A 27845-nucleotide genomic window follows, 5' to 3' on the forward strand; every position below is an offset into this window, starting at 1 on the left:
TGAAAAGAAATATTAGCAGTGCTGAAAAAGTATATCAAACAATACATTTAAAACTCATTGTTTTTATGCGAGGATTTCATGTACTCCAAAACGCCGCAGTGACAACTCCAATCAAATTATCGTTGACCACAACTCCATACAGTTCGAGAAAGTTTGAACCCATTCGAATCGGGTCGTTCGAGTGTCTATTTTCCTTTTTTCATTCGTTCGATTATTCTTTCGAGCACTCTCTTAGCTTCGCAGTTAGGAAAGTTGTTCATGTCGTAATAATTTGGAGCAGTGCGAACCAACCTTAAGTAAAGAAATGAAAGTAAAGATTTGCTTACATGAAAATGTTTTGTTTACTTCCTCTACATATGTTTAACACCACTCCATAATATTGTGAGCTACATACCATTCAGCTTTGACATCTGTACATGTTCGTATATAATTCTTTGTTGTTAACACAAACTCATTGTAGAGTACCCATTCAGGTTTGTGGTCAAGACAAGTCGAAGGATGCAGTTGGACCACCTGTGCTCATTATAATGGAAAAATTATTAAGTTATCAAAATAATAGAACAAACAATAAAAACTATTATAACAGAAAAATGTGAAAAAGTACGTAGAATGCGAAAGCAAAAGAGTTATGAAGGAAGGAATAAATTTTTTTTGCTGTATGCAAACTTAAACACAGTTTGTTAGATTGGATAAAAACACATACCTGATTGTCTTTTACAGTCAGATAGTGTCCAGTCCTCTCCAAATGTGCAATCTTGCAATTCAATGAAGTAGATTGGTGAGCAGTTAGTTTCAATCATGACACAGAACAAGCAATTGGAAAGGTAATCGCCTTAAAGGGAAGACCAAAAGGCCTCTTCACACAAGCGCTTTGTGTGACATGCCCCAAAAGAATTCCCCAGTTTCCCAATTCTACCTCACTACTTTAAAGAGAAAAATTCTTTGTCAGCACGCAGATGTTTTCAGTTTGGAACCTTGACTCATGACACAGTAAAAAGAGAATGAGACATGTCCGCACAATGCCTTGAAAAACACTTTTCAAATGACAAACAAAAGAAGCAACTTACTTGCATGAAGAAACCAGTCACTAAGGATTTGCGAATATTTATGTAATACTCTCTGCTATTAAAATCTGTGCTGGTTCGTTTCAGATTAAATCGATCCATAATGCGAGCTAACTGCTGTCGAACATTATCAGCGGATTTTAAAGATCGCAAATTCAAGAAGTTGTCATAACACCATTGTGTATCTTCATGATCTAAAACATTTTTATACAACTCTTAACACAGAGTTTCTTTACCCCATTGAAAAACGGTAAACACAAGGGTTACATAAATTTGCTGACATTCTGGTAACAGTACTTATACTAGGCACTGAAGGGGATGGTATGGAGTAAGTAGTAAGTACCATGTATGCCTAGAAAAATTAATAATGATACTAAATGTTCCTTATGCATAGGTTACCATACTACCTGATAAATTGGTCTTACTTCTAGGAATCTAATAGCACTTCCTAGTAAATCTATTAGGACTTAGATGCCTTTTATCTTAAACTTATAAAAAAGTTTATCTAACTTAGTGCCAAATCATTTAAATATTTTTTTCACTACAGGCAAAGAAGCTTACTCTGTTTAAAAGCATGGTAGACATTGAGTAATGTGAGATGATCACCATCAATATGAGCGAACTTCATCTTTGATTCATCGGCCGCTTTCTTCGCATCGTTTGGCCGCATGAAAACCTGAAGAAAATCAACGTTTGATATAACAGCTAGGCTCAATAACAATATCCAATTTTATGTTGTAAATATAGATAGCATAATAAATACATTGAAGCGCGATTGCGAAAAGAATTTTGAATTCAAAATGTGCAGTCAAGATAAAAAGAAAGTTCAATCAACTACAATGAAATAGTTAAAAATTTATCTCAGAGGCTAACTTAGTTTTGTCAGTTTAAAAAGTTAGCTTATAGATTGGGATACCATTATTATTAAAATTTACATGGAAAACCACTCCTGAAAATCATATTTTAACTTTCTGAGACAATAAAGCGTTTTGACGTCATAAACAAAAGTACTTAAAAACAAGGTATCTGTAATCTTTTCTTCAGTACAATTGTTTCGTTAGTTTAAGGACTTTCCCAGGACTTGAATTCTATTCTCAGGATTATCCAGGATAATCAATATTATCTTTTATAGAAGAAAAAACAATAACGTTTCCTTTCAATTTAGCAGCCAGCCGATGTTTGCCCCCTGTCCTCATCTACATAAAATTCTTACGAGATATGGTGAGTAGTAGTACATCATAAATGTCAATAAAAAATTCTTTAAACAAATGTTAAACTCTGGATCTTGCAGAATATTTCAAAAAATGATAACTGGTATTTTCCATGCCTCTTTAAAAAAAATTCCCGGTCTTTCTGGGAACTCTGGACCATGTATGAATATAGAAACAATACTACTGACCTGTTGAACAGACAGCATGGCCACGATGGAGAGCGCTTCATTTGAACAATTGAAATCAGTGCTAGCTATAACCATTTTGGCCAGTTGTGGATCTAGTGGAAACTCCGCCATCATGGAGCCCAGCTCAGTTAAATCGCCATCATCATCAAGTGCATTTAAGTAATTCAAAAGTTCTAATGCTCTCATCAGAGTTTCAGGTGCTGAAAAAGAGTTCATGATTTGCAGATTTTCGTTTACCAAACAAGTATTACATCCGTCATATGGAAGTTATACTGATGCTGTATTTAACGACACAAGAACTACAATTATGTATACAAGAATTAAATACAAAGAAAAAATTATAAAAGTATTAAAGTTTGCTTTTCATGAAAGCTTTATGGCTGCATCTCCTACCATTTCCACGTCTGCGTTCAAAATGTCCAAACTTCTTCATTACATTAAAAATGTCAGTGTCGTCTAAATTCTTATTGTTTGTTAAAAAGTTGTTCATCTGTGAAGGCTTGAAAGTTGACGTCTCAATTTTAAAAAAACTATCAAAATAAAGGCGTCGCGGCCAAAAAGAACTAACGCACATTCACAGACGTTAAACGCTGGCAGCTACAGCCAATAAAGCCTTCAATGTAAAGCTGCCTTTAGGTCACTGTGTACCTGGTGGATCCATAAAATCAAAATGAACAAGATCATCAATTCCAAGCTTTTTTAACTGCAACACAACCGAACCAAGATTCGATCTCAATATTTCTGGATATGTGTTGCTTTGCATTTCAGATTTGTAAGCTTTTTCAGTGTATAATCTATCAACAAGGAAATACATTTGATGATAATAATGGTAAATATAATGGCAACTCACTTAAGATTTGAAACTGGTCCAAATTAACTCCAATTTGAAGGATGTTTCATGACTTGTTGTTATTTCTCTTACTCTACATGCCTTACTTACCTGAAACACTTGCCAGGTTTAGTCCTTCCAGCACGTCCTGCTCTCTGTTGTGCACTTGCTTTTGATATAGCACTCACTAAAAGAGATTCGACTCGAATTCTTGGATTGTATACCTGTAAACGAGAAATGAGTAGCCAATTACGCAGGAATTAAAGTTTTCGACAATCCGTTAGTTAAAGCAAAAGAAGTTAAATAAAACCATTGTTGCATATTCTTGTTGAGTGCCATAATTTAAATTAATTTAAATATTTCCCCCTGAATTTATCATTATCATTTATTAAATTTATCATTATCATTTATTAAATTTATCATTATCATTTATTATCTGTATACGTGGAAAAAAATACAAGAATATTAAAAAAACTATGAAAAATGACTAATATTCTTCATGGCTATTTTTTAGTAAAAAAATACATACAAATGGACTCACTTTCTGTTTCGAAAAGCCAGGATCAATCACAAAAACAACACCATCTATAGTCAATGATGTTTCTGCAATGTTGGTCGACACAACGACTTTTCTTCCAATACCACCATTCGGCTTATTTGGAGGAGCGGCTTCGAAAATACGTTGTTGCAAATTAGGTGGCAATGTTGAATATAGTGGTATAATTTTCATATCACCCACTTCAGGACCAAGATTGTCAATTTCTCTTTTAATACGCTTACATGCTTCATCAATTTCCTAAAGACAATTTAAAAAAAAAATGTGAACTTGACTAAGGTTGACACATCAATGCTCAGAATGATGGAGGGTGTACTTCTTTGAAAAGTTTAAGTTCGGGGAAAGGCTGTCTATCCCACAAACTAACGGTAGGTATCAGCCTAAGAAAAGCTGTCGTTTGCAACTGAGCAGTTTTAAACATGCTGGTTGAAATCTTACTCAAATGTTTAGTTAATATTTTAGAGAAAGCACTCGCAAAATATTCTAGTTTAGAATGATCCAAATAATATCAACGTTCAATGTCCTCATCTTCATCATAATTTGAATCAGATAAATAGCAATTTTACTTTTGCTTAGAACTTGACCAGATCATACTTTTCTCTTCCTTTTATTACCGTACATAAAATATTGCTATAACCCTGACAAAATTTTTGGGGGCCTATTCGAAAAAGCAGAAAAATATTTTTAAAATAAAGAGGGCACTCAATATTACAGATTTGACATTTACGAGGGAGGGTGGTTAATAAAGGAAGTACATAGCATTCCGGTGCATATTAACATAATGGTACTACCTCTTGTCCAGTTAAAAACAACAAGACATCCCCCTCCACTTCCTCACAAAGATGTATTTGAACAACTGTTCGAATTGCTGCTTCTAAATAATCTCGTTCAGGTTCTGGTGTGTAGAATATTTCCACAGGAAATGTACGGCCAGGAACAGTAAGTAATGGTGCATCGTCAAAATAACCTTGAAACTTTCCTGCATCTAACGTAGCCGACATAACAATGACTTTTAAATCTGGTCTTTGTTTAACAACCTAAAAATTAAAAATGATGAAAAATAATGCTCATATTATAGCAATCAGTTTAAAATGCTTCTCTCTATCTCTAGATTACCTCTTTTATCAAACCCATTAAGATATCAGTAGCTAGAGTCCTTTCATGAGCTTCATCCAGAATTATAACTCCATAACGATCGAGTAGAGGATCAGTCATAGCTTCTCTTAGTAACATACCATCTGTCATGTATCTAAAATTATCATGCTTAATACCATAGATCCTTCAACAGCAGGTGGCAAGCATTACCTTCAAAAGGTATTTTCTAATAAAGTACGAAGTAAAGAAACCACATCCAAAACTATGCTGCAGGTTCAATATATTGCAAAACATTTTTTTCCTTTTTACTGTCTTAGATTTTGTACAATAAAAAAAATAAAAAATATATATTTTTTTCAAATGTTGTGAAAACGATTTTTCCTCCTTTGTGATCATCACTATTTTGGAAACTCTCCCTATTATTTTGTATTTACTAATTTAAAGAAAACAGTATTTTCACCTAATGAATAAAGAAACTCATTTGAATTTATTTTGAAATATATTTACTTGGAAAACAACTGTAAAAAGATCAAGCTTTCTCAGTTAAACTGTGAAAGCTTGGATTACACCTTGAATTGCTACTGCAAGCAAAAAACATTTGTAAAAGCACATTTAACTTGCATTAAATTAAAACGAAAATTAAAAAACTCTTTACTTTAACGCAGTTCTAGCACTTGAGCAGTCTTCAAAACGAATGGAATACCCAACTTCTTGTCCAAGAACCACATCCATTTCATCTGCAACACGTTGGGCTACACTCATGGCAGCAACTCGACGAGGTTGTGTACAACATACATGTTTACGTCTGCCTAACAAAACCAAATCTAAACTCCACTGAGGGATCTGAAAAAAAAATACATGTAAAGGAACATAAAACAACAATGTTAATCAGCAAAAATGTATGGTGGTAAGTTTAAATTGGCTTTTTGCCATTGTCAATAATGAGCAAATATGCTCAATAACAACATATAGCATTCTTAATATTATTGTAGCTTTGTAATAAAATTTGGTACAAGCTTTTTTTATGTTATTGTTCCAATAATTCTGTTGATTACCTTATTTAAGCTACATATATAATATATTGACAAAGTTTTAATTTTTTGCATTCGTGATAATGTTTTTCCATGGTTGTTTAAATGAAAACATTACATGTGTATATAGTACTTACATACAGTGATCATAAAAAAATTGGATACTTGACAGAAGATACACAAACCTGTGTTGTTTTACCACTCCCAGTTTCCCCAACAAGTACTACACACTGATTTTCAGTTGTCATTTTTATGAATTCATCACGGTATTCCCATACAGGCAATTGTAAACGTTTTTTTAATATGGCTTGGAATCTATCACTAAAAGGTCTTTGTGTAAATGGATTTAATTTTGGCACATGCTCTTTTAGGCCAGTAACAACAAGCTGGTTCTGTTGGATAGCAAAACTAAAAAAGAAAAAATATGTATCATGACACAAATGATGTAATAAATGGAAATAAAGATCACAACAATAACATTAAATAATTAAATATAATATATTTCTTTTGAATTAGGACTAAAGTTTTACAACACTTTTAAACTTAATATTTTCATTCTATAAATTCAGCAAATATCTCTTTGCATCTTATGCATGACAAAATGTATGCTAACTATTAAGGTAAGAATCTAAATTGTGTTGCTAATTCATTTCACTTAACATGCTCAATTTACATTTTCAACGATTATTTTCTTGACTAAAATGTACATTTAAGGTGGCAGTAACCCTTTCTAGCTGTTCAAATAGCTGAATTATTTACTCAGTATTTTATTTATACAATTTTTATACAATTTCCTAGAAATATAGGCCTTAATACATAATAAAATGATTTTAACTTAACACTAAAATTGCTGAGTCAGCAGAAATTTCTATTTAAAAATGTATCATAAACAAGAAAAATTGGCTTGTACGAGCTCCAACTCTTTACAATCTCATTATTTTTTATCAGCTTCTGTTTTTAAATGTTTCTTAGGTTAACCCTGTTAAAATGGTGTGCGGATTTTTTTTGTTCATTCTTATTTTTTTAAAAATAACATTTTGTTTTTGTTAAAAGATTCTTTGTTAGCATCCCCTGCTGCATTGAAAGCTGTTAAAAGAAAAATATTCTGAATAAAAGGATTTCTGCACACGGTATCATGGCTGCATGGTTCACCAAGCATGTCTGAAAATTTTAAAGTAAAATGAAAATGTTATCGAAAGTTAAAGCTCGTGCAGTGTAGCATAATGAAGATTGTCCTAAATTTCTACATGATGCACCATCTTTGTTGTTATTAACGTTTCTCTTTAATAATTACGTCATTTCTTTCTGTGCAATTTCGCAAGCTCATAGACTTGAACTATATTCGGCAGAACTAATTAATTATTTATGAATTTTATTTTAAAGAGGAATTGTTGAGGCTGAATATTTTTGGTGAAAGATAATAGTATTTTAGCCATAAAATCATGACAATTGTGCTATAACAGAAGAAATATAGGTATATAGTTCGAGAATTTTTAAAAGGGTTACTGCCACCTTAACTGACTTGGGTTTTTTAAATTGTTTATTATATGTAACAAAATGCTCAAAGCAACCAGACTTATTTTAATTGTCCTTCCTCAAGCTTGGAAATTTCAAAAACTCATGTGTCAGACTAAGGGAGAATACTGCATTATTGTGTGGACTCATTTAAGTCTGGACATTTTTTACATTTTTAATCCTGTAAATCTGGTGATTCTTTTATATTGGTTAGATACTACAGTACAGTTCGAATGTAAGCTTCCACGTATGAGCTATACAAAACTTTTTTCTGTTTATCCTGATTACTTTTCTGATCTTTGTGAGAGCTATATTGTGAGTGATTTAACAAAAGCTTTGCAATAAAGCAATACAATAATTTTTCTGGAGTTTCACTGTTAAAATCCCTTTCATATAATAATAAAATTTAACAGCTTGTTAATTATATATATATGCATGAAAAAATAGAATAAACTGCATACGAAATATTGTTACATGCAGTTTTTTATGCATGTTTTTAAATATTTTTTAAGAACAGTTTAAAACAAATATTATCTTTCTCAACATTTTATTCTATACTTTTTCTTTTAACAAAACATTGCACAAAAGATTGTAAAAATTTGGCATGAAACTATTGACCTTATACAGTGCTTATTTTGATATTTTTCAAACAACCTTGGGTGAAGGGTCTCTTTAAGGGACAAGAGAGGAGTTCCTCCACCATACCTTAGTTTAAAGGGGCGATTGTGGAAGTCCCAAGAAATGCCACATAGTGATGGTGTCACTTAAAGAAACACCCAGTCCAGTGTGTGAACGGTTGGCGCTAGGAAGGGCATCCAGCTGTAAAACAATGCGAAAACTCTTTATTAATGACCGTCAGAACAGTTGACCAGACAAACTGCGTGCATGGAGGCTATGGATTTGGGAGCAGAAATAAAGGAAGGGGAGAGATTGCTTGAGTTTGGAATGGCAAAGGACATGGTAGTTTGCAACATATCATTCAGTAAGAGACAGAGTAGGCTGATAACATACGAGTCAGGTGGCTGTAAGATACAGATAGATTACTTCCTGGTTAGAAAGTCAGACAAGAAAGTGGTGAAGGACGTGAAAGTTATATCGGGGGAAGAGTGTTTCCCAGCATAGGTTGCTGGTTTGTAATATCATCTTGAAGAGTGTTAAAGCCAAGGGAAAGTACAGGTCCCGTCGTAAAGTCTGGAAACTGAAGGAAGAGATTGTAGCAAGACAATTTAGTGCAAAAGTTCAGCAGTTAGCCCACAATGGTCAATGTAATAGTGACAATGTTGAAAGTACTTGGACTACTTTGAAGAATTGTCTTCTAGAAGCTTCTGATGATACCTGTGGGTGGACGAAAGGACCGGCTAGACATAGACAGACCTGGTGGTGGAATAATGAGGTTGCCCAGTGTATAAAGGAAAAGAAGAAACTTTGGAAAGAGTGGAAGTCAGGTGGTAGTAAAAATATTTACTTAGAAGCTAAGCGTCGTGCTCATACAGCAGTGTATAAGGCAAAATCAGAAGCAGAGAGAAACAGATTTGCAGATGTGTTAAGAAGGGAAGACCAGCGCAATGAGGTATTCAAGATAGCAAAGCAAATGAAGAAGACTAATCAAGATATTGTAGGTGAGAAGTGTATATATAATGATGAAAGTGTTTTGGCTAGCACAGAGGAGGAGAAAAGGGTAGCTTGGAAGAAATATTATGAGAGGTTGCTTAACACTGAGTTTGATTGGGATGAGGATAATTTGTCTGATGATGATGTTGTAGAAGGGCCACCTATGCAGATCAAGACAGAATGGGTAGTGGAGGCTATTAGGAAATTGAAGATTGGCAAGGCTGCAGGAGTATCAGGTATTGTTGCAGAGATGGTAAAAGCATCTGGATATATTGGAGTTGAGCTTATTACAAGTCTTGCTAATTAAATCATAAAGGATGGTGCTATTCCAAGTGAGTGGCAGTCAAGTGTAATGGTAAATTGTCTCAAGGGCAAGGGTGATGCATTAGAAAGAGGTAACTATAGAGGTTTGAAGTTGGTTGATCAAGTAATGAAAGTTATTGAAAGAGTGATTGATAAGTTACTTAGAGAAAAAATTGATATAGATAGCATACATTTTGATTTTGTTCCAGGGCGTGGCACTACAGATGCAATATTTTTACTCAGACAGCTTCCGGAAAAGTATTTAGGAAAGAGAAAGAATCTCTATTTTGCCTTTGTAGATTTAGAGAAAGCTTTTGATAGAGGGCCACGTAAAGTTATTTGGTGGGCTATGAGAAAATTAGGTGTGGATGAGTGGCTAGTTACGATGGTACTATCTATGTACAGCAATGCTAGAAGTCGTGTCAGGGTTAACAATTCACTTAGTGATGAATTTAGTGCAGGGTTCTGTACTTAGTGCTTTGTTGTTTGTTCTAGTCTTAGAAGCACTGTCGATGGAGTTCAGAACAGGTTGTCCATGGGAGTTATTGTATGTAGATGATTTGGTTCTCATAGCAGATTCGATGGAAGAATTAGTTGAAAAGTTTGAGAAGTGGAAGAAAGGACTAGAAGAGAAAGGGCTAAGGGTGAACACAGCAAAGTCTAAAGTCATGATTAGTAGCATTAAGTGTGATCTTGTAGTTGGAAAATGGCCTTGTGGAGTTTGCAGGAAAGGGGTTGGTAGTAACTCAATTTTTTGTCAGACTTGCGAGCATTGGGTACGTAAGAAGTGCAGTAGTATTGGTGGAAGGTTAAGAGCTGACATTCAGTTTGTATGCAAGCGTTGCAAAGGTGAGATTATAGAGAATGAAGTATTTCCAGCTTTAATAATGTACAACAGTGGCTCGTTAGAGATAGTTGAGACCTTCTGTTACTTAGGTGATATGTTGGGCAGTGAAAGGGGTGTTGGAAGAAGTGTTACTTGCAGGATAGGTTCTGCTTGGAAAAAGTTCAGAGAGTTACTTCCTTTGTTGACTAGCAGAGTCTTGTCAATTGAGGTAAAAGGTAGGTTGTATGAGGCCTGTGTAAGAAGTGTTATGTTGTACGGTAGTGAGACATGGGCAGTGAAGCAGGAAGATCTTGACGGTTTTTAAAGGAATGATATGAGAATGGTTAGATGGATGTGTAACGCCAGTCTGAGAGACAGAAAGAGTTCAGATGAGCTAAGAAACAAGCTATCCGTAGAATTTAAGATGTTATCCAGATAAGAAGATTGAATTGGCTGGGGCACTTGGAAAGAATGAAGGAGGGTAATTGGGTAAGAAAGTGCAGAGACTTGATAGTTCCTGAGGCAAAGTCCAGAGGCAGACCGAGAAAGACTTGGCAGGAGGTTATATGGACAGACTTGATACAGAGGAAGTTGAGTTTAGATCTAACACAGTCTAGATCAGATTGGAAGAGGGTCATTAATATACCCCGTCCAACCCATGATAGCATGGAAAACAGACGTTAAGCCGAGAAAGATGATGATGATGAACCTTCGGTGCTAATTCTCATTCTACAGTACTATTCTGACAAAACTTAGAACATGGCCCACCTATAGACGGGTTGTAACATCTTTAGAGTTGTGGGCTCATCTTTTGACAAAGTGGCCCATCTTTTGACATGCTGCCCTGTCAATTGAGAAGCCAGGACCAACTGGTGACATGGCGTTAAAAGGTATTTGCTTACATCGAGACCTTGTATGCAACATAAACAACTCCAATAAAATGGCAAAAAAGAACTGCTGCAACTTTCTATGGTGTAATCTTCTGTATAGCCAGCTGAGATTAAATCCAGTCGTGCATTTCAAGTTTGTTGTGGGCATCAAAAACAACACTACTTAGCAATGTTTTTAACTGGATTGTTGGGTGTATAATGATAAGCTAAATTATTATGACTCAGATATTAAGATATAACATTTAGCTCAGTGTAATGTAATGTTATATATATATACAGCTAGTTAGCTATTTTATAAGCTATTCATTTTTAGGTTTCAAGATAATCTTCAATGGAATTATTGCAACTTGACCCATTACGTTTGAGAGGCAGGATGGCTTTGGTTGGGGCAGCCACGATTGAAATATTTTGTAATATATTTAAAGATAGACGACAGACTTATGTGGATATCAAACTCACAACCACTTGGACATGAGTCAAACGCTCTACTGCCTGTGTTACTAATCCCCATTTATCAAATTTATTTGTCAGTTTTTGTGTTTGTCCGATTTTTGAGAAAAGCAGAACTTAGGACATGATATTTGTATTCATTATTACTTTAGCTATATTTGTAATAGATTATATTTAGATTCATGATTTATTCTCCTCTATAAATTTTTTGTCCCATTTAGTCCTTTCCTATAGACACTGCATTTGTCTACAGTTAAGCCAGTCCTGTCTTAATTTTTTTTTAATTTAAAATAGTGTATTGCCCATGTTAGTCTTGGAGTCTTCAGACTGACCCATGTTGTGGCTGTCTCTAAAAAATGTCAAGTTTCAAGAATTGGGCCTGTCCCATCTTTGACACATTTTTTTTTAAAGCATGAGAGGCTTGTGCCATCCTATAACAGCCTTTTAAAAGCAAAAATGTCCTTTCTCAATAGCTAGGCCTGTCCCATCTTATGACAGTCTTTTAAAAGCATGGGAATTGTTTGTCAATAGTAAGGCCTGTCCAATCTTTTATTACACTTTTTTAAAATGTGTACAGTTGAGTTGTGCCAATATAAGACTAATTTGCATACACTTGTACAAGGATGGCCCGGGCCCTTCAATAGATGGGCCATCCCAACTGCGAACACACTAACCCATATTTTGACAGGTCGTCCAATCTGAAGACGGGCCAGTCCTCATTAAAATGTAGGTTGGGGTCCGTAGTTGGGTCAGAACAGTACCGTTTACGTCCACTAAAAACAGTGTTCCAGATGTAACCGTGGCCAAAAAACAAAAGTTTTGCAGCACAGTGCATGCGTTTCAAAACGAACTAAATGCTATATATATCTTCTGAGATTGCCAATAAAAAAAATATATCATTGAGAGTAGGTTTAATAGAATGTTTTCAGCTTAATAAAATAGTTGTGGATGTGCAAAGGAACAGCGATTGACAGCAAAAACCATGATGATAGCCTAATTAGGAGAGGTAAATTGTTTAAATAGCCTTTTATAGACTATCTATCATAGCCTAGTTTGTCGTTATCCCTGATGATAAGACAGACTAACACTCCAAACATTTTAAAGAAAAAAAGAGAAAATGTTTGTCAAAGAACTGATTTTAAAAAATAAACATATTTATGTTTGTTGCTTTAATGGCTTAAAGTTACAAATTATTGCAGGCTTGCATTAAGATGGCGCCGCAGCTTAGTGATTATAACTCTTGCACTTTGAACAGGAGACCGGGGTTGTATTTCCCTTGGAAAAGGGTGCTGATAAGCCGCAAACTCCGCATAAGGGCAAGTTCGGGCGACTTTTTGAATTAATTTGGTGGTTGTCCTTCGAAACCGGCCATACTTTCACGAACACGCCCTGAGCATTTCTGAAATGCAACTCTGGACAACAGTTAAAAAAAGGCGCTTGGAGAAAAAGAAGTTAATAAAGTTTACATATAAGTTATTTGTCAAGTAAATCTTATCAAAAACCATCAAAAACAGTTATTTTAGGAACTTCGCTACCACATAGTAAGTTTATTTTAACGGCATGGCTAAAGAACCAGTATTGGCTCTTTAACTAAAGAACCAGTAAACTTTTAGGTGACGTGATTCATCTGGACCACCATACTAGAAGGCGTGCATTTCCTCATGTGCGCTCTTTCTAAAATGGCTCTTATTGCGGAAGGTCAGTTGTATTCTTCATTCAAAGAACTACAACAGAAAATTAGCTTGTATAAGCAAAGAAATTTTACTGGATTGTGGATAAGGGATTGTAGAACCATAAAAGCAGCACAAGAAAGGGTTAAAAAAGAATTAAATCCTGATTTGAAATATTACGAGTTAAAGTATGCATGTGTTTATGGAGGAAGGTCGTTCAAATCTCATGTGTCAGGATTGCGAACTTCATTAAGAGTTTTTTATTTATGCTTTTTTGTGAGAAGATTCTCCTAAATTGACAGCTCTTTTATTTTGTAAAGTTTTCCATAGAACTATGCAACAAGGATGCCCCTTTACCATAACTGTAAGAGCGTCTAAGGATGAAAAACACTTGCAAGTAAATTCATTTATAGAGGATCACAACCACCCTGTCAGTGAGGCAAATATGCCTTATTCAATGCACATCTACCTATTCAAATTGTTAGATTTTTCTTGGTTAACCTTTGCTTTTAACAATTAGAAGGTGTCCATCTGCAGTAAAAGGTATTTTGTATAATTTCCTCAAGTTTAATTAAAAGAACAAGAGGCATATTTCCCTGTTTTTAGTCAGTCTGGTAGTGAGTTAAGAGGGTTCCTTTCATACTCATGCTGCCATTACATAACTTTGGATGTTTTGAGGTAGGGTTTATGACCGTTATAAATAACGCATCACAGAATTTATTAATTAGGGCTATTGCACTAAATGTTTTTGAATATGTTTGAAACTCGTGGTCTAAAGGTAAGATTCTTGTGAAGAATTTCATAAATCCTGGCAGGAGTTATGCCTCTCTTTGGTCATGCTATTTTGTTTTTTGCAGATACAGTGTGCAAAAGCAGTATTTGGAAATATGGCATGACAAGTGAATAAATATATATTTAAGTTTTTATAATTTTAATTTTAGAATGTTCTCTTCCCATTGCACTTTTGATCAAATATTACTTCAATATCCACTGTTATTTCCTAAGTTACTGATTACTTGTCTTCTTTAAAAAAACGTTTAACCAGCACTGTAAGATCTGAAAAAACCTGGTGCTTTAAGTCTATTGAATCGCACGAAAAAACCCAGCACTCTAAGTATTTCTTAAAAAAAACGGTGCTTTAATTCTAATAAGTCTCACGAAAAAACCTGGCAACCTAAAGCCACTGTCTCTTACGAAAAAACCAGCGCTTTAGGGTAACCTTGTCTCCTACAAAAAACCGGCACTCTAAGCCTAATGAGTATCTTACAAAAAAACCCAGCACTGTAACTTTTACGAAAACCCGGTTCTCTAAGTACAGTACAGTACAGATGTAAGCGTACGCGTATGCTCAACTTGCAAAAATAATTGCTTTCAATAAAAAAAACAATAGGATAGCGAGTTCCTTTCAAATTGCGCGAAAATAATTGCTTCGTGTTAAAAACACAAGCATAGCAAGAAACATTGTTTATAACCAATACTCTGCGCAAGAAAAAATTAAACGCGAAGGCCATTGAATTTTTATTTTTTTTAACAACAAAACTAATTATAGTAACGCGATTTTAATCTCGATATATTTAAAAAACACAAGCTCTTTTAAAAAACAGCAAATCCAATGTTTTAAATATTTAAAAAAAAACTAATGCTACTTTTAAAACTTTTAGGTAATATTTCTTTATCGTCAAAACATATTTTTTAACATGCGAAACTTTTAAAAGTTCTTTTTATAAAAAGCAACGTTTAGCAACGCAAACGGAAAAACCCTACGTTCGGGACTTTTTCCTTCGCGATAAGATTTCGAAAACAAATTAAATTTTAATACCGAAGAAAGAAAAAATCTAAAAATATAACTTTTGACGTTTTATGGTATCACGCTACATTTTATTGTTAAAAACATTGTCTTTGTTTTTTCTAGCGCGCAACAGCTCTATCTCTTAAAAGATTTAAACAATGCATCTCGCTGTCTATTTAGTTTTCGCGCAAATCTTTTATTTTATAAAACTGTCAAACAATGGCTCGCCGTGTCACCTTGATAGGGTTGGTAACATTTTAAATACTTAAAACACTATCTAACGAAGCTTTCCTATCGCCGTTCTTTGTTCTTTAACTTTCTAAAAAATCATTTCTATCGCTGCTTTTCGTTTTTAAACTTTTAAAATGCGATCTAAAAAATCATTTCTATCGCCGTTTTTCGTTTTTAAACTTTTAAAATGTGATCTAAAAAAAACATTTCTATCGCTGTTTTTCGTTTTTAAACTTTTAAAATGCGATCTTTAAAAACATTTCTATCGCCGTTTTTCATTTTTAAACTTTTAAAATGCGATGTAAAAAAACATTTCTATCGCCATTTTTCGTTTTTAAAGTTTTAAAATGCGATCTAAAAAAACATTTCTATCGCCGTTTTTCGTTTTTAAACTTTTAAAATGCGATCTAAAAAAACATTTCTATCAAAATTAAAGTTTCAATCTTTGTTAAAATATAATAATTTCTATCACTTAAAAGCTTTATTTAACCCGCGCAACCAACAATGCCTTCTCGCTAGTTTATTTAGTTTCCACGCAAAACTTTTGTTTAATAAAAATATTAAACAATGGCTCGTCGTGTCACATTGATAGAGTTGATAACATTTGCAATTATGCTATTGGGAATAGTTATGTTAACACTATTTAACAATGGTTAAGCGCAGTTATAATAAGCTATTTTTTCTTCGATAATCTTTTGTTTATTACGCGCAAGTTAATGACTTACAAGACTCGCAAGATAATTAATAAGAACAAAAGACAAACAACTACCGCCTCCGAGAAAAAGGTGTGAAACTTGAGCGTACGCGTACGCTTACATCTGGACTGTACTGTATAACTACAAAAAAACCATCACTTTAAGTCTACTGTCCTTCACGAAAAAACCTGGCACTTTAAAGTTCAGAACGCTATTAGCTTAACCAGTACCTCTTATACGCCATTCACATTGATTATTTAGCAAAAAAACTGCACTGTTGAGATCCAAAAGGTGTAATACTTCATTCAGTTTTAACAAATACCATGTCATTTCTTAAATATCGTTGCACACATGCCATTTATAAATTTACCAGTTTTTTGAGCGATTTTGAGCTTAAAGAGCCGGTACCGGTGCACTAGCCAAGTTCTTATTTTAATTTTTATAGTTTTTTTGAATTGTTTGTGGTGAATCTTTGAGCATTTTTGTGGTAAATCTTTATTTTTTCGGGCATTGTTCGGGTCTATGCTGCTTTTTCGGGCAAATACCGAATTTACTTTAAAATACTGAACTCGCCCAAAAACGCACGCAATTTTTATGGGGCATGTGATACTTTTCCCTTTAGACGAGATATTAACTAATTAAAGTAATAACAAATCATAGCTGTGGAGGAGCTTGAGTTATACCAGTGATATTGTTTAATGGTTACATTGGAGAACATTGTTAATTGCTAATCGTCGTGTTAATGATATTAATAGTGGTGTTATTGAGAGTTAATTAATTGTTTGTTTTCACTTGGATTATTTGACTGGAGAAATTGTTTTCTGTTCAAGGTAACTAACATTTAGTACTAATTTTCATGGTAGCAGAGAAAAATGGCAACGTCGGTGTCATACAATAAAGCTCCTCCTCTGCTATCCCAAAGTAAGAACTATGAGGATTGGAAGAAATTAATTGGAATTTGGACGGAGCTTACAACACTAGATAAAAAGAAACAAGGACCGTCCCTTGTACTTACTCTTGATGGGAAATCACAGGAAGCTGCATTGGAACTTCCATCTGAACAAATATCATCTGAAGACGGAGTTAAGAATATCTTAAAGAGGCTCGATAAGATATATGCAAAGGATAAACTGACAGAAAAATTTGATGCAATTGAAAAATTTGAGACTTATAAACGAACAAAAGAGAAGAAGATTCGAGATTTCTTAACAGAGTTTGAAAAGAGGTACTATAAGATAAAGGCTTACATCAATTACCCAGATGACCTGCTAGCCTATAGATTATTAAAGGCTGCTAATCTTGACAGTTCTCATGAAAGACTCATAAAAGCAACAATAACAAACTTAGTTTATGATGATGTGAGACAGAAATTGATAAAAGTATTTGCCGAAGAATCAATTGATGGTGACTTAGACAGTAGTATGTCCTCCATCAAAATCAAAGCAGAACCATCGTTTTATGCTAATGAAGCATACCCAGACGAGTGTCAACAATCATCATCAGATGAAGAAGGGATATATTACACCAAACGTAATCTAAATCAAAGATTTGCATCATCATCAAGATACAACAAAAAAGGGAATACATGACGCCAAGATAAACATGCTTCTCGACCCAAAGCAGATGGCACAAGAAAACCTACTAAAAACCCACTTGACAGGAATGGTCGTGTATCTCGATGTGCGATATGCGAAAGTGTTTTTCATTGGCAACAAGACTGTCCGAAAAAGCAAAATGATACATACATGGTTCATGAAATCGTCCTTCTCAACGAAAGCGATAAACCAGGTCAACTCAAACATCTAGTATCAGAAACATGGAATTGTGGCCTACTCGATTGCGGTGCCAGTAAAACCGTTTGTGGGGATGTTTGGTTAGATCAATACATAAGCTCTCTATCTGATGAAGAAAAGAGGGAAGTAAAACATCACCATAGCAAAAGTTTATATCGCTTCGGAGACGGTGAACAAGTCCAAGCTTGTGGAAGAGCATCTATTCCTGCTATCATTGGCAACACAAAGGTAAAAATAAATACAGATGTGATACCAAAAGTCCTACCCCTGTTACTATCAAAATCGTTTATGAAAAGGGCCGATATGATTCTTGACTTCCAGAGTGACACTGCAAAAGCATTGGGAGAAACTGTTCACTTGGCCACAACCTCAAGTGGACATTATACCATTCCTTTGACTCGACCGCGTCAAGTAATTGCATCAATCGACAAACCTTATGAATGCAATTTTGTTTTTATCTCAAGGGAAGACAACAACATGACTGTAATCGCTGAAAAACTTCACCGACAGTTTGCTCACCCATCTCTCAATCAACTCATGTCATTGATCAATAAGGCAGGACCACCATGGAACAACAATAAAGAATTGATATCAGAAGTAAAAAGAATTGATAAAGAATGTAAAACATGCCAAATCTACCGACGACCACCACCTCGCCCTGTAGTAGGATTACCCATGGGATCTAAGTTCCTTGAAACCGTTGCGATGGATCTAAAATTCTACGACAAGAAAATCATCCTTCACCTAATCGATCTCTGTACTCGCCTATCTGCTGCAACAATAATAAAGGACAAAAACCCGACCACTGTTATTGAAGCAATACTAAAGACATGGATATCTGTTTATGGCTCGTGTGATAAATTTTTAGTCGACAATGGCGGTGAATTTGCTAACGAAGAACTCATCAATCTAGCAGAACAATTTGGCATCACAATTAAGACAACTGCCGCGGAATCCCCTTGGTCAAATGGTATTGTTGAGAGACACAACCAAACACTATCCAACATGCTAGACAAGGTGCTCAATGATACAAGTTGCAGCTTGAATATTGCTCTTTATTGGTGTGTAAATGCAAAGAATTCACTACATAATGCACACGGTTTTACACCATATCAGTTAGCAATTGGAACGAATCCACGTCTACCATCACTAATGGATGACAAACCACCAGCCTTGTCAGGAAAACCAGCAACGCAGTTAATGAGAGAGAATCTGGAAGCCCTTCACAAGGCTCGAGAAGCATTTATTGCAAGTGAGCACTCAGAAAGAATCAGAAGGGCACTATCTCACAACATTAGATCTTCAGGAGAAACCAAATATCTTACAGGTGATAATGTTTACTATAAACGGAACGATAGCAACGAATGGAAAGGTCCTGGCACTGTGCTTGGTCAGGACGGCCAACAAATTTTGATCAAACATGGAAGCTATTACGTTCGGGTCCATCCTTGTCATGTAAAATTGGTACATGACGGCGGCTGTGGTTCATCAGAAAAAACGACAGAGGCAGGGGACAACACCTTCACTGAGGAACAACCACCTAGATTCCAAGAATCAGAATCAGAATCAGGATCTGGCAATGAAAATGAAGATCATTCGTCTGAAAAATCAGAAAATGAAGATCAATCGTCTGAAAAATCAGAGCCTTTAAACAATGATGCACCAGCTCATCAGACACAGCCAATTTCTGCTGAAGCACATAGCATGCTGCCGAGGGAGAAGCCGAAATTAAGACCGAATCTTTGTCTAAAGTATAAGGACAAAGGTGGGGAATGGAAAAAGGCTAAAATCATATCAAGAGCAGGGAAAGTTGGAGGCAAGCATGATGGCTGGTTTAATGTAGAAACAGAAACTGGTATGAAGAGAGCGGTAAACTTTGCAAACATCAAGGATATTGAAATCAATGATGACCCTTCAGAAGTCACTCTGATCACCAACAGCAGTGAAGTACTGTCAGCAAAGTCAAAAGAACTACAGTCATGGATTAACAATTCAGTCTACATCGAGATACCTAATGAAGGACAAGAAACTATGAGTCTACGATGGGTTGTAACACCAAAGATTATTGATGGCCAACCTTCAGTTAAGGCACGACTTGTGGCACGTGGTTTTGAAGAAGTCCAAAATTTTAAAACAGACAGTCCAACGTGCTCTAAGGAAGGATTGAGATTAGCATTGACGATAATTTCATCCAAAAATTGGATGTTGAATTCTCTGGACATCAAAACAGCATTCCTTCAAGGAAAGAAGATTGACAGAGAAGTCATTGTTCTGCCGCCGAAGGAGGCTAATACCAAAAACCTTTGGAAGTTGTCAAAAACGGTGTATGGTCTTGCTGACGCAAGTCGTAGCTGGTACCTAAAACTGCGAAGTGAATTAATTCAACTCGGTGGAAAGCCTATTGAACTAGATAATAATAATAATAAATATTTAAAGTGGCTAGCCCAGAAAATCACAAAAACCTATAGTTAGTGGATTGTTTCCACTGGGGGCCACTAAAAGTTTTGGCACAGTAATGTGGCAATCTTGAGATTTCAAGAACTTTATCGTCTTATTGATGAGTTTAATATCAGCTAGAGTAGCTGTTGTTACTCTTGATGACACATCGCTTACGGTAAAGCTAATTTCTGGTCTTGACATACATGCCAACCAATTGAGCTTCCCAATTGATTGTCTCATTAACTTAATAGATCAAGGAATATTCATCTGGTCTTCAAATACATTGATTTTCGGAATATTGGTATGTTTCGTTGATGACGTGATTTGGGCAGGAAGTTCTACCTTCGTTAATGTGGTATCAAAGTTGAAGAGTATCTTCAAGACCAGTAGTGAACATATGCGACACTTCAAATATATTGGTATTGACCTCGATCAAAATGAAGATGGAACAATCACCATCAAACAAGCCGATTATATCAATGAGCTAGAGCCAATCACTCTCAGTATGGAGAGAATAAAATGCTCTAAGGATGAACCAATCAATGAAGTTGAAAGATCTAAAATGAGACAATCAATTGGGAAGCTCAATTGGTTGGCATGTATGTCAAGACCAGAAATTAGCTTTACCGTAAGCGATGTGTCATCAAGAGTAACAACAGCTACTCTAGCTGATATTAAACTCATCAATAAGACGATAAAGTTCTTGAAATCTCAAGATTGCCACATTACTGTGCCAAAACTTACCTTGAATAACCTAAGCATCAAGGTTTTCACTGATGCCAGCTTCAACAATCTCGAAGGAGGTCAAAGTCAAGGTGGTCATATCGCCTTCTTAACTGATGGTTCAGGAAAATCATCACCAATTTCCTGGAGCTCAAATAAAGTTCGTCGTGTAGTACGTTCAACTCTTTCAGCGGAGTCACTAGCTTCTGTAGATGGAGCTGACACAGCATTCTTCTTGGCTAAAATGATTGAAGAGTCTTTAGCCGAAAAACCTGAAGTTGTATGTTTAACTGATAGTAGATCACTCTTCGAATGTGCTGGTTCAACCAAGACAGTATCAGACAAACGACTCCGAGTGGAAATAAATGCCTTAAGGCAGATGATCAACAACGATGAAGTCACCCTACGATGGATCGATGGAAAACATCAAATAGCCGATGTGCTGACAAAGAAAGGGGCATCTCCTTTTTCCCTGATGGAAGTTCTCAAGTCAGGGGATTTAACATCGGTCATTGATGGTGAAAAATAGACATTTCACCATTGTTTGTGTTAAAAAAAAAAAAAAAAAAAAAAAAAAAAAAAAAAAAAAGGGGGCAAATTGCAAATTTATGTTATAATTGCTCATAGAAATTTGTTATTGAAAAGACGTTGATTTTCGTTGATAGACATCTCGTTGATAGATTGTTGTAAAAGGGACATTGAGATTGACATTCATTTTCGGGAGATAGCTAACCATGAGACTATGGCCTGATACTGTGAATGCAATTGATACGAATTTACAATCAACGAAAAGAAGAAAAGAAGGGAGATTGATACTTTTCCCTTTAGACGAGATATTAACTAATTAAAGTAATAACAAATCATAGCTGTGGAGGAGCTTGAGTTATACCAGTGATATTGTTTAATGGTTACATTGGAGAACATTGTTAATTGCTAATCGTCGTGTTAATGATATTAATAGTGGTGTTATTGAGAGTTAATTAATTGTTTGTTTTCACTTGGATTATTTGACTGGAGAAATTGTTTTCTGTTCAAGGTAACTAACATTTAGTACTAATTTTCAGCATGTGGCTTATCGACACCCTCGTCCCTTTGGCGGCGATTCAATATGGCTGAGTGAATGTTACAATAGCCCTGGATTAACCCAAGCCATGTAAGGGAAATTGGGGAAATGCCACAATGTGTAGGGGATCGTCTCAAAATGTTCGTATGTTTTTTTCGTATAATTATACGAACGCTACGAAGTACTTCGTTTCGTGAAACGAATGTCATACGAAGTGCTTCGTTTAAAATAAAAAATGTAAACGAAGTTTATACGAACTTTGTTAATATATGATACGAACTTAAACGAAGTTTTTTTTACCGTACAAAATGAAATGATACGAACTTTGAACAAAGTAAATTGCTATACGATCTTGAAACGAACTTCAAAAGTACCGGCGTGATTGCGCATAATAACGAAACCAGAAACAAAAGAATTAAACAATTTTTTTTAAAGACGAAAAGAAATAATACGCACTTTAAACGAAACCAGAAATAAAAAAAGTAAAATATACGAGGTTGACTTCTTTGAAAAGACTAGTAAAATTGCATATTCATAGGTTCAATCTACACGATCTACGGCGATCTTTTCGCTTTATACGATCCCGTTTTCATGATTTTTAAACGATCTACGGCGATCTTTTCGCTTTATACGATCCAGTTTTCATGATTTTTAAACGATCTACGGCGATCTTTTCGCTTTATACGATCCTGTTTTCATGATTTTTAAACGATCTACGGCGGTCTTTTCGCTTTATACGATCCTGTTTTCATGATTTTTAAACGATCTACGGCGATCTTTTCGCTTTATACGATCCTGTTTTCATGATTTTTAAACGATCTACGGCGGTCTTTTCGCTTTATATGATCCTGTTTTCATGATTTTTAAACGATCTACGGCGTTCTTTTCGCTTTCTACGATCCCGTTTTCATGATTTTTTAAACGATCTACGGCGATCTTTTCGCTTTCTACGATCCCGTTTTCATGATTTTTAACGATTTACGGCGATTCTTTCGCTTTCTATGATTCCGTTTTCATGAATTTTAAACGTTCCACAGTGATCTTTTCGCTTTCTACGATCCTGTTTTCATGAGTTTTAAACGATCTACAGAGATGTTTTTGCTTTCTACGATGCCGTGGAGACGATCCTTAAAGACCTTAGATAATAAATCCAATTAGAATAAACGAAGTTCGTATAACGAAACGAACTTTATAATTGTTGAAAAAATTTCAATATAAAACTATAGATAATAGTCCAATTATAATAAACGAACTTCGTAGAAGCAAATTTTTATACGAACTTCTTTAAAAATGATACGAACTACATACGAACTTTATTTTAAATGATACGAACTTTATACGAACTTGTAATTTTGATGATACGAAAAAGTTCGTATTAAAAATAAAATGATACGAAAGATTTAATAAATCGATACGAAGTTTTTTATACGAATTATACGAACTACGTACGAACATTATGAGACGATCCCTAGGCCGTTGGATATTGGAAGGGGTTGTCTGGTAGAGCGCAGACCCTAATGAAGAGGATGCCGATAAGCTGCAAATGCCCGCATATATAAGGGAGAGTTCAGACAACTTTTCAAATAAAATTGGCAGTAGGCCCCCAGAAACTTTTTTTCTCATAAAAAAACATACAGGCGCAATTTCATTTTGGACTGGACCCGATTATAAATAATGACATCACGTTGTGCAGAAAGTTTAAGGGAGCGCAGAGAACGTTCATGTTAAGACCTATAGCTTACATTAAATCGCTTTTTGCATGTAATTTACATTTAAATCTTTAAAAAATGGTTAGTTGCTCTGTGTTTCAATGCACCAATCGATTAGAGAAGTAAGTTTTCCCAGAATCGCATCTGTGAAAAAGAAAGAACTCAAAAATGGCTAAACAAAATACGTAGTGCAGGTGATCTACCAAGCGATCAAAGTTTTTATATTTGGTTAGCGCACTTCACAGATAGTTCTTTTAAAAGAGATCTCCAGGAAATAAACCTCCATATTAAAATATTGCCACTGTAAAAATGCCATTTCAGCTAGTGAACGCGATCAAAGTTTCTCATTTCTTCTCATTCCATTATTTGTACTTATATCCACAGAACACAACCAAATACATTTTTGCACATTTTTATATTAAATAAAAGAACATTATACCAATTTCCAATACAAACACAGACAGAAAGTGTTCGTAGCGTCGTAGCGCTCAAGTTTATATTCTTTGTTTTTCAAAAAAGAACTTTTTTGATGGAAGGACATGCCAAATATTTTCAGGGGGTAAATGTACACTTTTTTTGCAATCTTTGTAACTGTTTAAGGCTGCATGTAATGCTGATAATGCAGTTTCTAAAACAGCTTTGTCAAAACAACAGCTTATAAGTCGGTAACTTCTGCAACGCATTTATGACCTACCATAATCATAAGAATGATTTTTATTTATACAACATTAATACCCCAGTTTTACCGACTTATCACGACCCGAACATTATTCGATCTTTCGGACACGCATTTGAATGGTCCTCCATCACGGAGAAAATTTCAACGTTACATAAAATTTGTTTGCATTTGTGCGCAAAAAAGCGCATGTGGAGGAAAAATATTGCTGAATTGTGAAATAAAAATAAATTGGCTTGTAAAGTAATAAAGTTTTTTTACTGAAGCAAATGATAAAGTTTTTTGACAAAAAAATGTTAAAAAAAGCGATTAAATATATTTTTTATTTCTTTAAAAAGAAAATATTTTGCTAATAACGTTACTTTGAGTCAATAAAAGACACCTCGTCACTTTGCATCATTATTAATTTCTCCCCTTGTGAGACACAAGAGGTTCGAAATCGTGTGGCTGTAGCTTTGTAAAGTCTTTTTTATGAAGAGAATTATCCGATTCTATGTTTTCTAAGTTGTAATCTTTGCCATTATTACAAGACGTCTTATCAACGAACAATGTAAACAGTAAGTAAACAAACTTTTAGAAGGTGTGCTGCTGAGCTCACAGACTTTTTGCACGATGTGACGTATGCTTATTTATTCGGACCTAGTCCTCTCAACTTTAAGTGACCTTGCAAATTTATGTAAAATTGAAGATGTTTACAGATTAAGGTATAAATAAAGATTTTTAACGATTGTAAAGGGTTTATTTTGACATATTTATGTATTAGTTAATCAAAATAACATTTTTTTCAAATATTTTTTTTTTCACTGCAGTGCCCCTTTAAGTTATTGAAACTTTTTTTGTATTGTTTTAATTTTACTGAAATAAAAGTATTAAAAGGAACTACTTTTCTCCTTTTTTAACATATAAATATGTTATACATATGTGTTATGGATTTTGAGTTATTTCGTTGAACAAAACACACAAAACTAAAAAAACATTTTTTTTTGCGAAAGTATACCATCTTTCCAACCTTGTGCCAACGCCGTGCTACTAGCCACGGACTTGAAAATTGGTATTGGGGCCCTGGAAACATGGTTTTATCGGCCGGTACTGTGACCGTCTGTCTCGCAAACTATAAACTACTTAAATTTCAACTTAAAGTCTTCTTTAGGCGCTAATAAAGAGAAGAAAAAGTTGCCAAAGTGGTGCATGGCAATTTGATGTAGCGTGATCCCTTTTCTGTCTAATTAAATGAATATCTAAACTTCTAAGCAAATCACAACGATGGCGTTTAATGTTTTGTGGGTATCCCAAAAAAATTACGGTCGGTGTTTACTTTGGACTTGATTGCTCGACCCTGGAAGCCTAAGTTCGTAACCAGAATTTTTCGAAAATGTTAAAATAAGCAAGACAACAGCGTCTTAGCAATTTTTAAGCTAGTTAAAGGTTGGCAGACCACGGCGTAAGAGACAAAACAGTAAACTACTTTATTATGCAGGGATTTTAATATTGTTTTTTCGCTTTAAGAGCACCCTTGATATCAAGAAATTGTTTTATAGCTTGCAAAACTTCAAGCGTGGCTAATTGTTATCTTTTTTAATCTTGTGTCCTCTATTTTGTATTTTTCTGTAAAGAGCAACTATTTTTTGGTCCTATACAGTTTTGCATTGTGTTCTGTAGCTAAGTAACTTAATACTTCTTTTTTATATTTAGTTACAACTTTGGTGGGCTTTCTCAAGATGAAATTGTTGAAATCAAAGATGGTTATAGCTACCTAGCTAATGCTGGCTTTATCACAAGATTGAGTGCTATTTTATACAATTTATAAAGAAACAAAAAATGATTGCTTTGTATATATTTAATGTATATAATAAATAAACTATTTAGCGTATGATCCGCCAACTCCGTGAATCCAATAACTCCGTGACACTGCTTTCGAAGCCCACAACAATTTACCACAGCTCTGTCTACCATTTTAAATGAATGAATTGGATTCAGGGGGTTTGATACTACCACCTAATCTTTTTGGGGTGTCGGAACTCGCGCATGACAAAAATGTGGCGGTAAGTTCAGCCGGCTACACCTTTTTGTGATTTTCAAGTCAAGCACGACGGTGGTCATTTTTGATATATATTGTTATCTCAGTTAATTGATTATAATTATGGTCATGTTATATATACCTTTTCTGAGGGTCCAATGATTCGAGAATGTTTTCTAATGAATATTTCAATTTTTAAAATATTTTTGCTAGTCATCAGAAAGCAAACGTGTTTTTCAAATTTCACAAAGTTGAAGGATCCATCACGGCATTATTGGATGATAGTACATGTGGGATTCGGCTTATTTGTCCACAAATAAATGTATTTTTTTCTTGCCATCCCCCCCGAACAGTCCGCAATAGATAGCGCTACGATAATAAAAGTCTGAAATAACCGATATGTTGACGATATGGATATAAGGACGTTAAATGTGTTTTTTTCACGAAGTAGGCGGATTATACGCTATGGACAACTTGAGATATTTTCTACTAGCATGATAAAATAGAATCTTAGGACCAAAAGTGACCTTTTGGACAATTTCAGACAGTCCAAAAATTTTTTTAATAATATGGAAAATTTATCTGAGATTATTATTTTCTTTACAGAATATAAAAATCTTATTTCGTTCTTGACATATCCTGCATTAACTGAGAGGGTAAATCGAATTATTTTTTCGTAACATTTTTGTCCGCTTCAAACCAGCTGTGAATATTGGGTGTGCGTAGCTCAAAATGATAGACAGGGTAGCTATATCTCTCAATATTTGTGAGGCTAGCCATGTAAAATATGCATATCTATCTATTTATCTAGCTATCTATCTATCTTAATTTTATGGTTGAATTTGAGCCTTGTTTATTTCCTTGAATAAGGTATGCAAGTAAAAGAAACAATTTTAATAAAGTACCTGCTGGAAAGCACTTGCTTTCGCATCTCTTCTTCCCTATTTTTTTTATGATGAGAAGATGAGCCATCCACATCTAAGCGTCGTTTTCGATCAGACATTTCTGCAGTAAAACCTCAACACAGCACAACACAGCGCACAATCACTAACCCTCAAATAATCTGGACGGCCATGCATCCGCCATGCAGTTGGTAGACCACTGGATGTGAATTTCCGAAACCTCATAATAGCGGAACAAATCCGGTTCGTGCAATCCCATTTTCAACCCCGGGTTATATCTCAATTTGAGACTCGAAAAGAGCGGGGGAAGAAAATTGCATACACCTTCTTTAGTTCTTTTTCCAGACAATAGCTGATTTTCCCAACCTCTTCCCAGCGCCTGTTGTCTCTTTTTTATGGCTGGATGGCCCGCTGCTGGGAACGAGTTTGGGGTTTTGTCCAATATAAATGAAGCAAAATTTGTCACAAAATTATTCAAACGCAACCTCTCTTTAAAACAAATCTGTCGTATTTGTTGGATGAAAAGGTTGCAAACAGTTGTCACTCAGCAGCTAGGACGGAGACACATA

At 34.9% G+C, this 27845-nt stretch overlaps 1 protein-coding gene and 1 long non-coding RNA gene across 4 annotated transcripts; one reads left to right on the plus strand and one right to left on the minus strand.

Annotated features, from left to right (window-relative positions):
- On the minus strand, nt 1-27471 carry LOC130645748 (putative pre-mRNA-splicing factor ATP-dependent RNA helicase PRP1). Of its 3 annotated transcripts, XM_057451837.1 has the most exons (14): nt 27280-27470; nt 6160-6382; nt 5599-5786; nt 4965-5097; nt 4640-4885; nt 3834-4088; nt 3404-3516; nt 3112-3257; nt 2464-2663; nt 1626-1740; nt 1068-1258; nt 704-754; nt 395-513; nt 1-291 (listed from the first exon to the last, which is right to left on the minus strand). In XM_057451837.1, exons 1-14 carry the CDS (start codon nt 27375-27377, stop codon nt 186-188), a joined length of 2184 nt encoding a protein of 727 aa, XP_057307820.1. In that variant the 5' UTR covers nt 27378-27470; the 3' UTR covers nt 1-185. The 3 variants fall into 3 exon arrangements, 2 of the variants coding, with proteins under 2 accessions (XP_057307820.1, XP_057307821.1); XR_008982733.1 differs by lacking the exon at nt 1-291 and having other exon boundaries at nt 415-513; nt 704-832; nt 27280-27471; XM_057451838.1 differs by lacking the exons at nt 1-291; nt 395-513 and having other exon boundaries at nt 611-832; nt 27280-27471.
- On the plus strand, nt 7360-11529 carry LOC130645750 (uncharacterized). Its single transcript, XR_008982734.1, has 2 exons — nt 7360-7448; nt 11433-11529. It is a non-coding gene; the product is annotated as an uncharacterized LOC130645750 (long non-coding RNA).
- Nucleotides 27472-27845: the final 374 nt, after the last annotated feature.

The sequence above is a fragment of the Hydractinia symbiolongicarpus genome, chromosome 5, assembly GCF_029227915.1.
Source record: "Hydractinia symbiolongicarpus strain clone_291-10 chromosome 5, HSymV2.1, whole genome shotgun sequence".
NCBI lineage: Eukaryota > Metazoa > Cnidaria > Hydrozoa > Anthoathecata > Hydractiniidae > Hydractinia > Hydractinia symbiolongicarpus.